The sequence below is a fragment of the Labrus bergylta genome, chromosome 2 (assembly GCF_963930695.1).
Source record: "Labrus bergylta chromosome 2, fLabBer1.1, whole genome shotgun sequence".
Classification (NCBI taxonomy): Eukaryota; Metazoa; Chordata; class Actinopteri; order Labriformes; family Labridae; genus Labrus; species Labrus bergylta.
The window spans coordinates 16,553,533-16,575,018 of NC_089196.1; the positions used below are offsets into that span (position 1 = coordinate 16,553,533).

At 39.3% G+C, this 21,486-nt stretch overlaps 1 protein-coding gene across 2 annotated transcripts; it reads left to right on the forward strand.

Annotated features, from left to right (window-relative positions):
• Nucleotides 1-832: 832 nt before the first annotated feature.
• On the forward strand, nt 833-20,125 carry brd3b (bromodomain containing 3b). Of its 2 annotated transcripts, none has more exons than XM_020649747.3 (12): nt 833-965; nt 5,336-5,633; nt 5,999-6,110; nt 6,245-6,382; nt 6,615-6,762; nt 7,719-7,888; nt 8,166-8,561; nt 9,324-9,452; nt 9,559-9,765; nt 9,977-10,209; nt 10,349-10,641; nt 16,168-20,125. In XM_020649747.3, the coding sequence occupies exons 2-12, from the start codon at nt 5,542-5,544 to the stop codon at nt 16,284-16,286; spliced, it is 2,037 nt and encodes a 678-aa protein (XP_020505403.1). In that variant the 5' UTR covers nt 833-965; nt 5,336-5,541; the 3' UTR covers nt 16,287-20,125. The 2 variants fall into 2 exon arrangements, with proteins under 2 accessions (XP_020505403.1, XP_020505404.1); XM_020649748.3 differs by having other exon boundaries at nt 9,559-9,741.
• The last annotated feature ends 1,361 nt before the right edge of the window (nt 20,126-21,486 follow it).

Below are 21,486 nucleotides of genomic sequence, written 5' to 3' on the forward strand. Positions count from 1 at the left end.
GATGTGTGTCTTTTTTATTTGAACTAAACTTCTATATTGAAATATAAATAAAAAATAATAGTATTTTTTAATCATGTGGACTGCAATCTTTCCTGCAGCGCCCCCCTCAGGTCAAACCCTTTATGTTCAGCTCCAGTTCGGACTAGTTTTCTTCTGACTACAAATGAAGATTTAGCAGTGGTTTGACTTTAAGTTTAACACAACCTCCGTAGGATGCCAGCTACGTTTCTAATTACACAGCTGCTGAGTGTCATAATCTGTGTCTGGTAAGTGGCAACTCAAATTAGCTAGTAACATGTCAAAAAGGAAATTTATGAGATATTTCTAAATTAATTGTGATACATTTTCATGCCAACATAACATCATAACATGTAAATTTCATACTGATTAAAAATCCTAATTCATGCTTTTTCAGGTATACAGTATATAGTCTATATACAGTATATATATACAGTTTTTTATTTCCTTTTGGAAATTAAAGTTCAGTACAGTGTATCAATAGATATAGACATGTATATATATATAAAGATACTTTATTGTTTTAAATTTCTTAATCAAACAAACGTTCAGAGCACAGCAGGCATTTTTGGCTCTCTGGTTCAGCTCTGCATGCTGGGAAATGTAGTTCAAATTCTGTAAACTTAAACCTCTTCAGCCAATCATAGCAGCCCAGTCATTATATCAGCCAATCACTGAACTTTAACTAACTGACCGGCAAATCCCAGCGGTTCATATACCCCGGCAACAAATCATGGCCACGCAAATACTAAGCAGCCAATCAAAGCGCCACAGCCAGCCAGACAGCCAATCCAATCACAACAACATCCATGACGCTGCTCGCTACTGCGCCTGCGCCAAAGGTAGACAGCTGATAACTCATCTATTATGCTACTTCGCTAAATAAAAATCTTCCTGAAAACTGAGCGGAGCTCGCCGTTGGAGGCACCGGAGGACCGAAAAACAAAGTAAACACCTTTCTGTGCACGGTAGCGTTGGGATGATGAGTTTAAAGGAGCGTAGTGTTGTAGTTGGAGGGAGCAGAATGTGTCGGAGCCTGGCTGGCCGCTCGGCGCCTTCAGACAAAGCTCAGCTAACAGGCTAACGGCTTATTAGCTAGCCTAACACCGAGCGGTAACATCTGCAAATATAGGATGTCTAACTGTGTTAGTATGATAGTTATTCGTGTAATTAATGAACAAATTTACAGATATAATCTTAAAAATATGCTCAGATATCTCCACAACCGCCGTTAGTCGTGTAGATTATACTTTAGGTCCTCGGTAAGTAGCCTAGCTCTGCTAGCTTGAAACCTAGCTCATATTTTGCATTTGCCTGCCCGCCATCTTTTTAAAGCAAGATAAATGGGATGTTTCGTTAGTCTGCAAAACACTCACACCTCTGCTGTATCAGTAGCTAGCTCGGGTTTGAGGCTGTAATTACTTCGTGTATATGAGTGCCTGTGTGTGTGTGACTGTGGATGGAGAGTCTGTTTCTGTATTCGTGAAGTTTGTTGGTCGCTGCGATGTCTGTTAACAGTTAGCTCGCCTGTTAGCCGCAGCATGCCGCCGGACTCCACATCTGTTGATCCGTGCGGGACTTGATTGTGATGCGGACTGTATAGAGAGGGATTAAGGTGTGTTTGCTGTTTGACAGGCTGGTTGGAAGCTCCGCTGTCTGTTACTGACTGTAAGTTAACATTGAAGTGGGCTGTGTGGGTTTTTTTAGATAAACTTTGTGTCCAGTGTTTCAGGTTTGTAGTCCCAGTGTTCAGAGAGAACTAACAGACATTAACACCAGATTAAATCTTACTTTGAAAGAAGTTGTTTTCTGGGGAACAAGAGTTACAATTAAAGCAGTGGAGACTGAGAAGGGTTCACTTTGTTTGCGTTGTTACGTCTGTGTTAAAGTAAATGTCATTATGATCTCGAGCATGTTACAGGATGTTCAAAAGTCTGTGGTAATAATTCATACTTGTAAACCTTTGTTAATGTATTTCTTAAAGTCCTAGACACGCGTTGTTTTAACAACCTTAGGACTTAGACTATAATTTCTTTATTGTCATTCAAACTTGTACTTTACAGTGCAGATAAGAACGAGATTTCGTTGCATTTGGCTCGTTGTAGTGCAGCAAGTGTTTACATTGAAAAACAAGGTGCAGATATAAATAGATATAAAAAGAAAAGCTATGTATAAAATTGCTATACAGATAAATATATTGCACATTTGTGATGTGTGTTATATTGTATTTTACAGTCTTGTGTCAGGGTTTGAGGGGGAATGGAGGGATTCTTTTTTTACCTGTTTACATTCCCAACAGAACTTTATCTTTATCCAAAACTGTTATGTGCAGCAAGTACCTGTTGAATGTAGAGCTGAAAGAAGTGGATCAATCACTTAAATATTATTTATTTATAAAACCAGGCGTGTTGTATTAATTGTTTGAGAAGTCGTGAAGGTCTAAGGTGAATCTAATCTCTAATATTTAATGTGTTATTAATTTAAACACATTAAATTATGATACAACGAACCAAACTGTAGGCTGTGAGGAACTGCCACAGAAAATAGTTGTTTCTGCAGAAAAAAAAATCAACTGCGACATAAAAGAGAAAATGAAACACGTGAAAACAAAGCTTCTGTACCGGTAGGTAGTTTTGAATGTGTTTACAGAAATTGATACTTAACCACAGGTTCTATAATTATTTGTTTTTACCTTTATTTAAACAGTTGGATTAAAGGATTAAACAAACTGAAAGACATACACATGTGGCAGTACTTTTAAACAATAATAATATTTTCATTGTCTTGTCTTCAATGTAATTCTATGGATTTGAGACTTTTAGAAAGTTACAACCACTTTCATAACATCTGGCGACTGACATGCTTTAAATGCTGGGTGTTCAAAAAGTCCTTTAAAATGTCATGAAACAGTGACACATGTTCATTTCAGAGTCAGACATTTGAAAGTCTTTTGGCAGAGATAGTGAAGGCATTTCTTTAAGTTGCTGAAACTAATGTTTATCAACAAAGTTGGCTAATTTGTGCTGCGATAAAAATCAAACAACCCCTAACTCTTAAAAAAAGAAAAATACTTGCCGGACAGCAGTTTGTGAGTTTGAAAGTTTAAAGACCTCCTGTGAAGGTTTATACTCCCTGAGTTGTGATAATACAGACAAGTCAGATTTATTAAAAAGCACAGTATAGAATCAGCCTGATGGGATCAGGTTGTGTCTGAGGCCGGACCTTAGTTCTGATCCTAGAAGTTGATATTACACCCGTGTCCTGCTGTATGACGAAGTCCACAACCACCATGGGGTCTTTTAAAAAAAAATAGTGCTCAGAAGAATTGAGTGCCACTGCCGATAAGATTTTGATTAAGTTTGTATTCTGCCATGAATCCCACAACTGATATGTGACAATTTGTATCATTACACACGTTCCATACTGGTCTTAAATGTCGTCATTTTTGTGTTAAACTACTTGGTGAACTACATCTACATCTTGGGTATAAGACACATCACCAACCCCAACATGACCATATCCAGGTACATTTGACCTTATTCAGGAGGATACAATCACAACCAGTCTGGCTGAGTTTAGGGCTGCAGCTCAGTAAAGGCGCATTCAGATAGGTGCTTTGACGATGATTGGCAGGTGACCCTGAGATGATGGTAAAAACTAGAGAAACTTGTTAAACCAGAATAATTGTTCACGTATTAGTTAACATGTGAACTTACTTGGAGAGAATACTAGTATGTGTCATTGTTGTAATTTGGATTACTCATTTTACTGAAGGACATTGGCATTAGGTTCTTTGTGGTGTCCCAAAGGGAACGATTAAATACAAATGACAACAACATCTTAAGCATACACTGTGTATTTGCACTAGCAACTTGTACACACATTAAATGCAAAAATAATAAAATGAATACTAATAATAAAAGCAATAACCCAAACTCGAGTTTGTAATATAAATAGCTGCATCATTTCAATGATGGTATTTGTTGTTTGACAAAATTTGCAGCTACAGACTACAGCAGGCTGTTACATTACTGGTTGTTGTCACCCGTAAGCACTAGCTGATACCTGTATGACACAGACAAGGTGAGATGAAACAGAGAAAAGTCACATTTCTGCTAATGTGTTGGATCTCGTACAAAAGATGCAGGAGAATTTTAATCAAATGCGTTCTTATGGCCGAGATAGTGTAAGCATTTCTTTTTTTAAATTGCTGAAACTAATGTGTATCTATGTTTTTATTGTCAATGACTGAGCAATTAAGAGATGTTAACAGCAAAAGCCAAGTAATGTTTTGTTTATCAACCAATAGATTAGGGCCGCTTGATTATAACAAAAATCCTAATCACGATTGATATTGAGATCACGATTATTAAAGATGATTACTAATTGATTTTACAACTTCTGCATCAAATGCGATAAACAAATTTAAACAGTCTTAACACTTTAACATTCTGAACTAGTGTTGTAGTCAAGACCAAGACATACCCGAGACAGGAGTGATCCGAGACAGAAACAAGACCATAAATATTACTGAAAAATCCTCATCTTGTGTGCAGAGGGAGTTTCACTTACTTATGTAACACATGGGAAGTGGGAATGAATTAAAGTTATTTTTTCTTTTAGAAATCGTCATTTTCCTTCCAAATAAAGTAATGTAGTGGAAAATAGCCTTTCAGTGGTGGTCTTTGGAGCCCTCCCAGTCCAAGACCGAGACAAGACCCTGACTTCAAAAAGTGGTCTTGAGACCAAGACTGATTGCACTATTCTGAAGACTTTGAAAAACAAGCTGCAAATGAAACTAATAATGTAAAAAATATAATAATTATAAATACAAATAAATTATGTTTTTGAGATAGTGGTGATGAACTCTTGTGGCCAGGATGCAACAACAAACACTTCGAAACATTTACCACACATGGCAAAACCAGCGCAACATTGAGCCACAGAACTTTAATCATGATTATCTTGTTTTCATGATTGTGGGAAGCCAGTAATTGTTAATTGCCCAGCCCTACAATAGGAAGATCTATATGTTGCTTCTTTAATTTATATTTCACGGTATCAGAACTTTAATTATTAGCTTGTATAGTTTGTGCTACACTTACATTTGTGTTGTGTGTACTGAAGATTTTTGTGCAAACATTTTATAGAGCTAAAATAATTAGTTGATAGATTGATGATGAGCAAATAACCTCCACTTTCAAGAATTGTCAGCTTTAAAATTTGCTTTCAATGTTTCATTTTTCAGGTTGTTAGCAGCAAAGAGTGATTATGATGCTCATGGTTCTTCTGATCTATTTCTCTCTCCCTCTCCCAGGTCGTGCGATGGGAGTTTGTCTTATTGAGGGAAACATTGAGCTCCAGAATCAACATCAACAGCTGAACTGATCACACACCAACCCACACCGTGTGCCCTCACACACACACACACACACACCCTCAGACCACAGGGGGAGTTGTTTTTTCACCTTAGGGTCAGACACTGCCGTCCCACAGTGTATTGCTGTGTCCCCGTCGTCCACCATGTCGGACGCCCCTGAGGCTGCACCCCCCAGCCCCCCTACCCCCACCAACCCGCCCCCACCTGAAGTCACAAATCCCACCAAACCTGGCAGGTAAGAACAGCTGGAGTAATGACTTTACTGCTAAAAATCTAAGGTTTTTTTTTCCACATTTGAATTCATCACCTACTTAATTTAAACCTCCTTCACCCTCTACACCTCTTAAATTTTCAAAACACTACACCTCCTATGTCCTTCACTCCTCATTCTTGTTTTACAACTTTTAAATACTCTATATTTTCATCATTCTGCATTTCCACTATTTAAACCTATAACATCCTCTACCCCTTTTCATCCATCCTTACATCTCCTACTATATTCTAAGCTACATCTTCTAAAAATTTAGAAAGAAATCCCTGATGTTAGCAGGAGACGGCAAGCATTAGAGTGCTAATGTTGTCTGGGTTTTTGTCCATCAGGAAGACCAACCAGCTGCAGTACATGCAGAACGTGGTGGTGAAGACTCTGTGGAAGCATCAGTTCGCCTGGCCTTTCTACCAACCTGTCGATGCCATCAAACTCTGCCTGGCGGTGAGTGGCCCTGCTCGTCACCCCAGTTTTTAAACACATTAAAACAAACTGGAGCAAAGCTAGATTCTCTCTCTCTCCCCCCCCCCCCCCCATCTTCTCTGTTCCAAGCTAAGTTATTTTGTCCATGTTTCCAGGACTACCACAAGGTCATCAAGAACCCGATGGACATGGGAACCATCAAGAAACGTCTGGAGAACAATTATTATTGGAGCGCCAGTGAGGCCATGACAGACTTCAACACCATGTTCACCAACTGTTACATCTACAACAAGGTACATTTATGCAGTTACTGTTATGTAGTTTTTACTTTTTAAGATGCCCTCACTTATATTTTACTGATACTTTGCCATCTAACATGCAGCCTCCGGTGAGATCTCTGATCAGTTCACCAGCTTAGCTCTCTATCAACTTGTGGACAAGTGTCATAACACTAGATGTTGTATCATTAAGATATCATTACAGTTGCAAAAAGCATCTCAGGAAACATTGTGTTTGTGTGTGCAGCCCACAGATGATATCGTCTTGATGGCACAGGCCTTGGAGAAAATCTTCCTGCAGAAAGTTGCTCAGATGCCTCAAGAAGAAGTCGCTCTGCTGCCTCCAGCTCCCAAAGGAAAGAACAAGAGCAAACAGCCTGCTGCTGCCACTACAGGTACTTCACTGCTGGACTAGATCTTATTCTTCAAGGTGCAATACTGTCACAATGTTCGGTCAAGTCACAAACAAGTCTGTTTTAGGATACATTTAAAATAGTCTACATTAAGCCTGGCCCAGACTGCGGGATAATTGGGCCGATTTGAGGTCAGACTCCTCTTTCCAGACAATCGAAAGGTCTTTTCCGACTCAAGGCTGCTCGAAACCTGTTTTAAACCATTTTACCAGATTATCTTGTTGTATCTAGTTGTGTTAGCGGCAATCTGCTCTGCGATCGCAAGGGACGCCCCGATTTATTACAAACATGTTTGATATTTAGAATTTAAAATCTTTACGATTATGTCTAGAAAGGGTCTGGCAGAAGTTGTGTGTGACTACAATAACCGCGAGAGACAAAGGAGGACAGTGATAAGTGGACAGTAGTAGCGGCAGGACGCAAACCACCACAGGTGCGCCAGACAACTGTAATGCATATGACAGTTACAATTACCTCCACCTCCCCACACATTTCTTCAATTAAAACTTGTTTGTTTTTTAAATGTTTTTTCCTCACTGCAAAGGGCATTATAAATGCCAATTTAACTGATGCTCCATTGTTTACGTTAGGTCACTTGTGTGGTGCGTTCCTCTGTCGGGCACAATAGTCTTTATGAAATCCTGTGGTATGTGATGTGCCAAGATTTTCATATCTTGCAGTGTCAGCATGTTTGATTTTATGGAGAAGAATATCTTAGGATTCTAGTAAAGCGTGCGATGCTATCCAATTTCAAAATCGGGACGGATTTTAAAACTGCAGTGTGAGCCAGGCTTAACCCATGTAATAAAGTTAAAGTTCCACAAAGGTCTTGGTATGTCATTTTTTACACATTCTTACAGTTGTTTTCATTTTTGTCATATTCATGAAAAGAAAAATATGATGATTCATGTATTAACAATTTTCTCTTGATGTCTCAGTGAGTCAACAGGCGGAATCTTCAGCCTCCCCTCCCCCCTCATATCCGTCCCCATCTCCCTCTCAGACTCCTGTCATCTCGACCACGCCCACACCTGTCCAGACAACGCCCCCTGTTTCTGCACCACAGCCCCCGACAACCATGATGCCATCTGCACTGCCTGTTGTCAAGGTAACAGTGTGTTCAGCGTAGGACAGCTTCATGTGGCCTATAATATATATCAGAAAACACTAACTCATATGAACTTCTCGTCCATCTCTTCTCTTTGTATTGCTTTACCTCTCTGTCCCCACCTGTGTCTCTCTGTCGCTCTATCTCTCTGTCTCTGGTAACCTTACTCTAAACCGGTCTGTCTCTGTGTGCTTCTGACTGTCCACTCCTCTCTGCCTTTTTGGCTCTCTCTTTTTCTGTATGTTTCTGTCTTTTCACCTGTCTGTTGCTCTTATAGAAGAAAGGTGTGAAAAGGAAAGCCGACACCACCACTCCTACCACGTCGGCCATATCTGCTGGGCGTGCAGACTCTCCGTCCGCCCAGGACAACAAACCAGCCAAACTAGGCTCATCAAGACGCGAGGCTGCCGCCCGTCCAGCAAAGACCCGCAGGGAGACGGTTGAGGAGCTAGCAGGTGGTGAGGTGGGAGCTGGTGCAGGGGCAGTCGGGGGGAGGAAAGGCAGTAAGCTGGGTGAGCAGATGAAGCACTGCGACGCCATCCTGAAGGAGATGCTTTCTAAGAAACATGCAGCATACGCCTGGCCTTTCTACAAGCCAGTGGATGCAGAGGCGCTGGAGCTGCATGACTACCATGACATCATCAAACACCCCATGGACCTCAGCACTGTTCGGGTAACTAATGCATGACATCATTACTTACACCACACTTCAATCCTACATTGTTTACATACATTATTGCTTATTTGTTGTCTTTACATTGCTAGGTGAGTAACTTTAAACAACTTTAAGGAATTTGAGCAACAGCAAAAATGTGTATCATATCCCTACCATCTGGTGTCAGATCTATAACCCCCCCAAAAATAAACTGATAAGAACAGCGCAAAACAGTGTTGCATTGATAAAAATCTCCAAAGGGCTCTTTTACATTGAAGTAACTTGAGCCCTTTTTAGAGTGTGATATGGCAACAGGACGACTATTATTATGTCTTTATAGTGATTCTGCAATGGCGCAGTATTGTTTTCCCAGTCTGAATTCACATGGCCTTAAAGCAATGCTGTATCACTACATTTAGAGAAAAAGTGTGAGCGCCACATGTAAACACACACTCAGACGTGTACATAAACTAAGTTCTGTTCTCCCAGCTGACACCGCCAATCTTGCCTCATCACTGTAATGCCTCTGCTACTACCTCAAAAGGCGGTACAGAGGAGGGAACATTTCGTCCCACAATTATGCCTCCTTCTCTAATTTATGTTGAACCGACATTGGTGCAAGTTGCACTTTTTTCTTATTTTTTTTATCTAGTGTTGTGTACTTTTAATAGTTGCTCCAGCATGTCGTGTGTTAAATATTAAACAAAAAAGAGAGGAAAAGAAAACGATGCAAGATGAAAAGCAGCAGTTTTTTAACATCTCTCCCCTCTCCCCCATCAGAAAAAAATGGACAAAGGAGAGTACAGTGACCCTCAAAGTTTTGCAACTGACGTCAGGTTAATGTTCTCCAACTGTTACAAGTACAACCCTCCAGATCACGAGGTGGTGGCAATGGCCCGCAAGCTGCAGGTATGTGTTGACTCGAGAATCCCTCAAAAATGATCAGAACCTCTTATACATACTTCTCGTAGATAACTTCTGTCCCATCATAATCAGTCCCTCTCTTGCTCCTCAGGATGTATTCGAGATGCGTTTTGCCAAGATCCCAGATGAAGGCTTGGAGGCATCAGTCCCATCTACAACCCCATTGGTCAGTAAAAGCACCGCCTCCTCTGACAGCAGCAACAACTCCTCCTCCGACGAATCATCAGACTCAGAGGAGGAGAGAGCCACGCGATTGGCTGAGCTACAGGAGCAGGTTGGTGCTGCCGACCAATCACAGGTCAAGAACATCCTGGTTTTCTTCTTTTTAATATGATTGTACATTTACTTAATGTGAAAATTCTGTTGATGTATTAAATTTCTATTCAAGGGTAATGTTGATACAATATATTTGATTTTTAGATATCAGTTTCTAGCATAATTCTCTTGCTGAAGGAGTTCCCCAATATTTTTAAGAGGTAAAGGTATTGATAATTAGTATATTTCATCAGTTGAAGGCAGTGCACGAGCAGCTGGCCGTCCTGTCCCAGGCTCCAGTCAGCAAGCCAAAGAAGAAGAAAGAGAAGAAAGACAAGGAGAAGAAGAAGGAGAAGGAAAAAGATAAAGGGAACAAAGGCAAGATGGAGGAAGAGAAGAAGCCCAAGGCTGCTGCTCAGCAGCCTAAACCAGCCAATCAGAAGAAAGCGCCAGCCAGGAAAGCAAACAGCACGGTGACCGCCACTAGGTACAAAAAACTAATTGGTTCCTTGTAGAATCTTAAGATTTAAAAAAAGACCTATACATGAATACAGCATTTCTCATAACTGTCTTTGGGACTGAATTTGAAGTAAGAGTTTGATCAGAGCAAATCACTGTGTTTCCAGGCAACCTAAGAAAGGTAGTAAAGCCTCTGGCTCGGCCAATGGAGACGATGGTGAGGAGTCATCCCTGCCGATGTCATATGACGAGAAACGCCAGCTGAGTTTGGATATAAACAGGTTGCCAGGGGAGAAGCTGGGCCGCGTCGTCCACATCATCCAGTCAAGAGAACCATCGCTGAGGGATTCCAACCCCGATGAGATCGAGATTGACTTTGAAACCCTAAAACCCTCCACACTCAGAGAGCTAGAGCGCTATGTCAAATCCTGCCTGCAGAAGAAGCAGAGGAAACTACTGCGTAAGTACTACTTGACTACTACATAAAGGCTCATCAAAACCCTTTGTGAAAACCAGTACGTCTTAGATGAATTTGAAAAGACGCAGTTCTTCATCCAGTCATGTTTGAGGACTTTGGACATGAGTGTCTGCAACTTCCATCAACTTTTCTTGACTCTTGAAATGGCTTTAATTATACTTGGCAAGGGCTCAGTCTTGCCAGGATATAACCTTGGTTGCACTCTGGTATGGCCACAGTTTCATAAGCCAGTGAGTCATAACCTTTGTAGCTTGTAATATTCATGCATTTACAGCAGGGATCTTCAAACTTGGCCCTTGTTGCCTTTGTATATGACTTCTGTGGTGCTCTCATCCAGCTTGAGTTGTGTGTGTGTGTGTGTGTGTGTGTGTGTGTGTGTATATATATATATATATATATATATGATCTTGAACTTCACGCAGTTACTGGGTTTTCCTGCATTCAAAATTGGAAACTGCCACCACAGCCTTGTTTCATACCTCCACTGGCTCTCTGTCTGTATGTCTGACCGTTATTTTCATGGAGAACACAGATTTCCAAGTACAGCGCTTGGTGAAACTGTCATGTCTTATTGCAATTACGACGTACACCAATATGGTGGCACTGTTTTGAAGTCAATCCAGTGCACGCCAAACAACAATCGAGGAAGAAAAGTGAAAGTAGAGGAAGTAAATATATTTCTGCAATAGTGTTTATGTGCAATTCGCCACGCTGCTGTACAGACATGCCCAACACAAATATTGAGCTACTAATAAATTGCCCCTAACGATGATTTTGTCCTAAAACACCTGCGCAGATCTTTAATTGTGCACTCAGCCTGCGGATAGTTTTGATGAGACAGCGGTAACCGTGAGAGAATCCAGACTGCAGCGTATTTAATTAACGTCACTGATAATCCTGAGTAACAGGGTGATTAAATGTTACGTTTTTGTTTGTATGCTCTCTTTCTCTCTCCCCTTCTCTTCTCCGGCACCGGCACCGTCAGAGTACAATACGTATAAATATTATTTATTTAATATTAAGTGCCATCACGTCTTGGTTAAAGCATTGTAGCATGTGATTAAAATGACTTGACATTGTAACATATTGTTGAAGTACCACTGTTAAAGCAAAATTGATAATAAACAAAGGAGAGAGAGTTTAAACTCATACTTACAAATAACATTCACACTAAAGCATAAAGAGAGACAAAGAGTTTATAACCACAGGATCAGGTCAGGATCAACAAGTCCTAAAAGTAGCTTGACATTTTTAAAACTGTTTTCAGTTTTCTGCAGTAGAAATATAGAAAGTGAATTATGTTTAATTCTAGCTAATTTAAAATTCTGTAAGGTCAGAAAAGAGGTGAGGTTAAGAAGTACTCTATCCTCTGTGTCTTTCACGTTCAATATCAGACTACAGGTGAATGCCAACAATTTCAATCTTCTAAAATCGGACATTTGACATCCATGCAGAAAGTACCACACATTTCTTATAAACATATTTTTAATTTAAACAAAATTAAACAAACATTTTTGTCAAATTGGAGCACAAAATCAATCTTTATTTGTAAAGTACTAGTTTAAAACAAATGTTATCTTAACACACATTACAAAAGAGGAGCTAAAAGACCTGACATTAATCCAACATGAGCACAGCACTAAGCAATAGTTAGCAAAGTTACAGTAGCATAGAAATACTTCCTATGTAGTAGTTAAATATTGAGCGTGTAATAGTTGGCACTTTTAAAATACATTCCTTGTCCTGCATTCTGATTAATTTTGATATACTAATTTGTGCCTACACAGATAAAGAGATTGTGTTAAAGATGCGGCCATACCTAGCGACATCACTGTGACAGAGGACCATGTGTCAGACTTCTGTTGCAATCGTTATGTATTTTTATATTGGGTTTATCTCTCGCTCTGCCATGATGTATCCATTGCACAGTATACCAAGGCCTGAATTTTGGTACAGGATTGCGGGAATCACCCACAAAACATGGTACGTTGCAAGGTACAATCCCCGGCACTGCTCCAGTATATCCGGCAAGAGTGTATCTGCGCCCTGCCGAGCCGAACACAGCACCCTGTGTTTGCCTCCGAGCACGCTGCGCAGAAGTGAAATATTTTCAACTTGGGCGCAGTGCTCTCTGACGTCACATCCAGGTATTCAGTAGGAAGGAAGGTCAGAGCACAGCAAACAGTGTTTCACCTTCCTGAGCGCTAGTGTAAAGACCTCCCAGGCAAAACGTTCTTGTTTGAAAATAAATTTCCAACAGTTTGGGGCGTTCCAGGGTTTTTAAAAAAAGCATCAGAAATGTGTGTTGTGCTTGTGTAGTGGTCCTTTTAGAGCCACAGCTCCTGGACGAGCCTAAACACGAACACACACCCTCTTTTTATTTGCTGCCTGTCTCCTCCTCCTGACACAAGAAAGGTTAGGGGCAGATACACTGGGCCTCATTCACTAATATGTGCGTAGAAATGTTCTTACTCTGCGCATAAAATAAGTGCATACGCAAAATCAACGTCGGATTCATCAAACGTGCGTACCAGCCAATTTTGTTTTCACCAACTTGCGTATGTTAGTGAATCAGATTCATCCTAAATCCACAGGCGCGTGCCCGCAACCTGCAATCAGCATACTACCACGCCCCCATCTCTCCATGTAAGGACATCCGATTGGTGTATCAGGACAAGAGCGATGAAGTAGAGACACGTAGAAGTTTTTAGGAGAGGGCCTCAAAAGGCAACTGACATTACATCGCTGCAGCAGTACACGCAATTGCAGTCGGAATCAGCTGATCAGTCCTTCGTCACACTCTTCAAACGTGTTTTGACGGGCTGATGCGCTCTCTGATGCACTGTCTGCTATTTGTTTCAGCAAGGCTGGATCTTTCCACTTTCTTGGACATAAATCACAATCATGAATGTTCCCTGCATGCTCTTAAATATTCTCAGATTAATCAGCTGCTTTTGGAAACAGATGCGATCTTTCATGTGACTATTAGTGGGAGTTGTCATGATTAGATTTTACATTAAAGGATGATAGGGCGAACATTTCATGGTTATTTAATACATTTAGTCAATGCATTAAGTTAATTCACGTTTTTAATGCTTGGCTTTTCAACTTTATTTTTACATATATATTTTTTTTTATTGAATGTATTTTTAACATGTCATGCATTAGTGCTGGGCGATATATCGTGAAGCTTGATTCGATATTTCATTAATGCTCGATATGGAAAAGGGAACATCGATTTTCTTTTTTAAACTACTTCAAAGTTTTCTCGCAATATTTCGTTGCTCCGCGAGATTTCCGCGGCAGCGCTTGTTGCACGGAGACGAAAGGGCGGAGGAGACTCCACTCCTGCCGCTGAGTAGCCTAGCTCTTTATAAGCGACCAACACGGAGGACAAAGATGCGATCGAGTCCGAATTACTTCCAAAAAAAGGGCACATAACGCAGGGCTCGACATTATAACTGTCCTGCTGGCCCGGATGAATGATTGACAGAGTCCGGGCCAGCTGAATCAACTGAAAAGTTGAGTGACAGCTGGAACACGCTGCCGCTAAGACTAGATCATGGTAAAGGTGAAAGTTATTCACAAAGCATCTTAGCCCTTAAGAGAGCTCCTAAAGTAAAGATCTAAGGATGAAGAGGTTCTCACAGAAGAAAGAAGGAGAGAAAGGTGATCATAACAATTCCAGATCTATCACAGCCTCATATTAATATCAATCAGATTAAGTAGACTCTTACAGTTACCAGCATGGTGAATAAACATGACTTAGACTTAGACTTAGACTTTCTTTATTGTCATTCAAACTTGTACTTTACAGTGCAGATAAGAATGAAATTTCGTTGCATTTGGCCCGTTGTAGTGCAGGATAAAAACAGCAGCATGTATTTACATATAAAAAATAAAAATAAGGTGCAGATATAAATAGATATAAAAAGAAAAACTATGAGTAAAAATATTTATGAGCACATAAATATAAGAAAAATACACAATATTTTTATAATTAGAGCTCAATTAATTAAATAAAAGTTGTAATTGACTTTTGCATCAGAATGGTTCAAGAGTAAATTGGTGACTGTTATTTTTCGAATCAAACGTAATGTTCCTGGGGCAGTGATTTTTTTTTTCAGTTCTATTATAGTTCTATTCTAATATTCAGTTTTATAGGCTACATTTATAAACTTTAATACATTAAATATTGAGTCATATCAAATAGCAACATTAGGCAAAAAAAATATCGTGATATCAAATTTAGGCCATATCACTAGCACTATCATGCATTTAGTTAAGAGTGTATGTTAACATTTTCTGAGAAAGCTGGTCAATCATTTGTGCGTACACGTGGTCTGAGGAGGTTCTATTTTTGTTTGCAGAGTAAGAACAAATTCAAGTAAGAATATATTGATGAATCTCAGATTTGTGCTTCAAACGTTCGTACGCACAGTTTAAGTACATATTAGTGAATGAGGCCCATTGTGAGTGGCAGAAGCTCTTCTTCCCGACTATCATTTTGGTTAGGCCTGATTTTTGCTCCTGAGTGAAAGTTGAAGAAACCAGATGGTTAATTGTGGTTTTACCTTTCTTTATTGTCACAACATGACAAACTGTACTTAAACAGAGGAACATTTCAGTATCATAAGCACAGCGCACGGTGCTGGAAGACACTGATGTAACAGCTGGCTGCTTGGGCGTAACACCTAATGGTCTGGTGCTTACTGAGTGTCCATTTACACTCATTTGAGATGTTTGGTCATTGCTTGCTCTTGATGTGTTCTAGCAGGTGATATTGATTCAAACTGTGGAAAAGGTTTGTGGTGTTGCCCGTTTTAGCTGCACTTGTCTTCGGCACAGTTAACAGAGCACGTTACTCAGTTTTTTGTCGTACTGTAAATTTATCCAAAATATCTCCAAACTCCAAAAGTGACCTGTCTTGTCGACTATGTTTTCTCCCAACTTTGAGCCGGCAGGCTCAGCGTTTTCTTCTATGTCGTTATCACAAATTTTGGCAATGTTTCCATTCCGCTCTTCTTCACTTTAATGTCAGGTGACAACTAGTGTATAAGGCGCAAAGGCACCCCCCCTTTCCCCAGTGCTTGGGTGGTGTAATCACAGGTTTAAATCTATCAACTGTTCCTGTAACTACTGTTTTCAAATATTTTTTTATATCTATATTGAGAACAATTGTAACCTGTAACCTTATAATCTCGCAAACTCTGCGATCAATGTGTGAGTGGTTGTGAATGGGTAGGTGTGACATGCAGTGTAAAAGCGCTTTGAGTATTCAGAAGACTAGAAAAGCGCTATACAAGCTCAAGTCCATTTGCCATTTACAGGTGACCCAGAAGTACATTACTGCACAAGAATCTCAGTCTGCAGGTGGCTGAAAAGTTCTGCTGCAGGGCATGACCTCAGACTACTGTAAAGGAAAAATGTCTTGTTTATTTATATATATGTGTGAGAACATCCTGTCTGACAGTGTGTTTCTCTCTGTACTTGTCTTTCTCTTTCCAGAGAAGGCAGCAGGAGGTGGGGCCTCAGGAGGCGGGGCTAGTCGTTTGAGTGGCAGCTCTTCTTCCTCCTCTGATGACAGCTCCTCAACAGGAACCTCCTCTTCCTCCGACACGGACTGAACACGCATAAACACATACATGTTACTGAACACACACACAGAGGTTTATCCACTTGACATACACACAAACTCATCCATAGAGTTAACACATGCAGATACAGACTATCACACACATCTATGTAAACTTCCATGCTGAACAAACACCCACACAAGCAAAGACAGATTTACACTCTGAACTTCTGACAACACACCTCTGCACCCATGCACACACACACACACACACACACACACAAGCATACACATACACAGGCCCAGACTTGGAGACTGTATGTAAATAGGCTGACCTGTTTTTTAGCTCCTAGTGTTTTTTTTTTTTCTTTTCTTTTCTTTACTTTCTCGAGAAATGCAAAATGATGGAAGAGAAGAAGAAGAAAGCTACAATTTTCCATGGAAGTGAAGAAGAATATAGGAGGAAGACATGGTAGAAAGACAGGCAACCTGTCTGTCTGGGAGAAGCTTTGATCTTTTCTGAATATATGTTGCTTTCATGAAGGCTTTCTTCTTCTCCTTTTTGTTGGACAGCTGGCTGTGACCCCATACCTCTAAAAACATTCCAGAAGCATCTAAAGAGCATCATTGGAGAGGAGTAGGTGATCTCATTGGGTTTTACTACAAACTGTGCTTGCATATTAGTTGAACAGAAGTCGAGCATCCTCAGAGTTTTGTCTAAAGGTTGAAAATGCCTGTAAAGACCCGTACTCATCATGGGACTCACAGTCAATGCTAAAACCTGGGAAGTAAAGGAAATTTCATAAACTAACCAGTTGCTTTCATATACTTTTCACCTGGTCCATAGTAAATCTGTCGTGAGTAAAACTCTAAAACATCAGACTGGAAATAATACAACAATTTAAAAAATGTTAAAACATCAAGTCGTTACATGTCGTTATTTTCGGGACTCAACATATAAATTCAAAGCAAAGACGCAGATTTATGCAAAAGAGACATAGATCAGTCACCTCATTGCATGGGTAGATTATTTTTAAATCTTTGTAACAACTTTAAGTTTCCTTCTTTTTTTTTCTTCTTTTTTTAATAGAAGAAAATCCTGGGGATTGTTTTAAGTATGATCTGCAGAGAAGGTAAAAGTTGTGTCTGTAGATTAAAAATCACTGGTTTGGATCCTAAAGTTAGAAGGTTTGAGTATAAACCCTCTGAGAGCGAACCTGCCCTTCGCTGATCCCACAACAAAAATTCACAACCTACTGTCTGTCCCTGGGGTCAACAGTGAGGGGGTGGGGGGGGCGGGGGGGGGGGGCCAGGAACCCCCCACCACCAAGCGCCAGCTCTGACAGCTTAGAGCGAGATTTTTTTTTTTTTAACACTACATTTCCTTTATTTTTCAGTTTTATGATTTTTCAGGTTGTGTGCGGAACTTGTGTCTTCTAAGGTTCTCTATATAAAAATGTCTTTGTAGCGCTGTCCTGTCTTCTCCCCACCCCCAAACAAAACCACTCATACTGTGCAGCCCCCACCCAACCCCAGACCTCATTCAAACTGAGGACTAAGCAGACGTCATGTTTTTGGTGGTTTAGATGTCTTGGTTTAAATTAAAATTAAAATTGTTTGAGCCGACTTTTCTGGAAGAGTATGAAGGTTCAATCTTAAAAATAAAAGCTTTCAGAAATGTTTCTCCCAGAGAAGTTGCAACTGTGTGAAACGACACAAATCCATCACTGTTATATATTCTATGAGAAAAACAGCTATTTTATTTTTATAGTAACTTTACTCTTTGAAAGTCCTAAATAAAAACAAACTCTCATTACAAGAAGGCAAATTTTAGATTACATTTTTTTTCTCTGGTATGACGATGAAAAGAAATATTTCGCAAAAAAAAAAAAAGTGAAACAAAACTTAATGCAAACTTTTTAAAGCTGCAGAAGGTAGAAGGTTTTCAAATTATAATGTAATGAGGGAACTTTTTTTTAATGATCGAAATGTAATAAACTGTAATCCAGTTTACTGTATATTTAAGCACCAGTTCAACTTTGAGCTTTAATTTTAAGTCTTTTTATATGTTTATTGAAGCAGAAAAATGTCCGCTCTGATTGAGCAATAGATTCAATTCAGTGTGACTGAAGCTTTCTAAATTGGAGATGTTTGGGGTGAAATCAAACTGTTGTGGAGTCTTCTCAACTATCATGTGACTGCTGGATGGCAGATAGCCCATTTTTGGTTTTGACCCCTGATTTCTGGTTGTCCCTCTGATGGTATCAGACCAGCTGTAATCTCCAGAAATGGGTGATTTTTCTGACTTGTGTTGCAGTCTGTTTTCATTGGGTCTGGGGTCAAGATGTGTTAAAGTTAAATTAAAAGAAAAGTTAGTTGATAAAAAAACAAACATGACCAAAATCTGCAACAACATGCCCTGCACAGATTGGTTTAGGTCTACGAGAGCTGTAGAATGACATCTTGTAAACCTTTATAATAGTGTCATAAAGCTGTGCCACTTGAAAGTTTCCTTTTGCAGGGAGTTTTATTTTTCCCACATTTTGAACCCATCATTGTCCGACTAACAGGGTGGGGGTGCTACAGTATTTTTCTTTTTCTTTCTGACCCCAGTTTCGTTTATGTGTTGATCTGGTTTTGCTGCAGTGCTGCTGATCAGATCAATCAGTCTGATCAAACCAATCAGATTAAATCATGTGACTTCTCTCAAACACACAGCTCACCTGTCAACCTGTCTGTCTCTCTGTCTGTCTGTTTACTGCTGTTTGTATCACAGCAAATTTATTAAACTCAAAAGTTTTTTTATGATCACCCTCTGTTTGACCTTGAACTCCTGCGTACAGTAACATTAGCAGTGATGTGCTGATTAACAAGACCCTTGTTGAAATAGATACAATCAAAATTCTGGATAACGCTGCTGGACAGGGACTCAGGCTTTGTTTGTTCATAGTAAGTGGAGAAGATTGTTTTGCAGTCCAGGCTTCCTTCAGATCTTGCTTTCTCCTCTGAGATGAACAAAACCTCTCGTGTGCAGATTATTTGGGTTAAAGATTCACAACAATCCCACTCTTGGTTAGTGATGTATTCAGGAAAGAAAACTTTGAAGTGGAAATTTTGATTGATGGGATTATTAATCTCATAATTATAATAATAAATATGAATCCCTTTTTGTATAAAGTAAATCAATGGACTTTATTTTTTTAAATCTAATTTCAGACTGAATCTGCTTGTTTTTCTCAAAGCTTTCAACCAAATGTCATGGCCTTCCTCAGCTGATAGAACTGCTAAATTGTCATAAAGATGGTTTATTTGTTATCAAAACTAAAAAGTGTTTTCTTTTGGTGTGTGTGATTTTTTTTTTTTTTAACTGTTGTGAGATTGAAGAAACATTTGAGAAAAGGAATGCTGAACTTTATTTTGGACATTTTAAAGGCGAATCTATAAATGATAAAAATGACAGAATCAATAATGAATGATGAGCGTACACATTTCCTCCAGGTGTGACTGACTGATGGACAGACAGACAGTCGGACAGCTTGTTGCCACGGTAACCCTCTGTTTGTTTTTAGTTGATGGTCGAGCTTTGATGCTAATAGTTAATTTTTGTATTTTAATAAGAAAAAGGAAAAAAGTGATTTTATGTATTTGCATGCACTCCGGCCGTATGTTCTTTCTTCCGTATGTTTGAGCACTGTATAGTAGCTGTATAGTAGCTGTCTGAGGTTTAGACCGAACTCCGCTCAATAGAGTAGAGACAGAGAGAGAGAGAGAGAGAGAGAGAGAGGACGAACCGACGAAAAACCAACAAGTGAATTATTTGATGTAATTACTGATATGGGATCCTTATTTTCTGAGTTCCTTTGTTTTCATAAATAAACATATAAACTGAAACGCTGAATGGACTCTTATTTACACACCACATCCTGTGAAATAAGTGGCACTCATCTGATTGATTGGCTTTAATATCCGACTAAAATATGAATCCATTTTGTAGATCAGTTAATCTTTATTTCCATAGTGCCATAATTAATTATTTAAAGTATTAATCTTCACAAGTTAATCTTTCATTGATGTTTTTCTTTGATGTAAGAAGTGGACTTAGAACCGCAGTTTAAAAAGTAAAGTTTATGAAGAATAAGTTTTGCCCCAACACGTTTTTAAAAAGCCAGCAGGAGGCGGTCAGATAGTATTTAATCAAATGGATGACATTACAAAAGCTTAGTCCACTCAATACATAGTCCATGACCTGAACCCTAGAATTTACTGACTATGGGGACCTGCGGAGTAAACCATGTGGGAGGCAGGTCCCATCAATGAGTTTGTGAGCATGTTTGAGTCCTAAAGGACAGGTCTCCCAGCACACGTGTGGTTCTCTTTGTACAGATGTAAGGAGTGCTAGATTAGACTAGAATAAATAGCTAGGATCTGCAAGAGGCTCTTAGTTTATGCTAATTTGCTCATCTATAACTCATAGACTTGTATCTAGCTATGTAGGCCTAATCCTATTTTGCCCCCTGAACTCAAGTTCTACATTTGAAGAGGCTTATTCACACTGTGGCTTATGTGAAGTCTGTGTTCTAATGCATTAGCCAAAATAGGAATATGACAACAGATTGCCAGAAGAGTACTTTACAACGATTGTGTGAAAACTCACGTTGTAGCATAAGGGTTCTCAAAATGCAAAAGATTTGCACTTTCAAACCAATTAATCCAAACAATCAACTTAATATCCTTCTCAACATTACATTTCTATACTGATATTAAGTGTTAATATCCAGCTAGTCAGCTAATTTCATGACAAAATGAATACATATCAAACTGACATGTTCTAATCACGGAACTAAACCTAAGTAAAGGTGTATTTGAATGTGTAAAGAAACAGACACTCAAATAATGTCCAGTTTTTGACTCAAAATACAAAGTGGGACACTTTTGACTTGTTGATGTTTTGATGGATGTGCTGCTCCTGAGAAGGAACTTTAAAAAGTGACTTTTTGATGACTTGGTTTATCTAGGCTACAACGTGTAAAGGACTTACTGATTTGACATGAATTTGACTGTAATCTGAGCTCTGTGATTTAGTCCAAATTAAAATCATTCAGATATTATTATTGGGATTGTTTTGTTTGATATATTAATGATTTTTGGTTTGGACTTTTAAAAGAAAAGACCGTTTTAGACCGTATAATTTGTATTTTTTTTTTTTGTAAGACTGCTTTTTCCTTCAAAATACTCAAGGGCCCATGTCATTT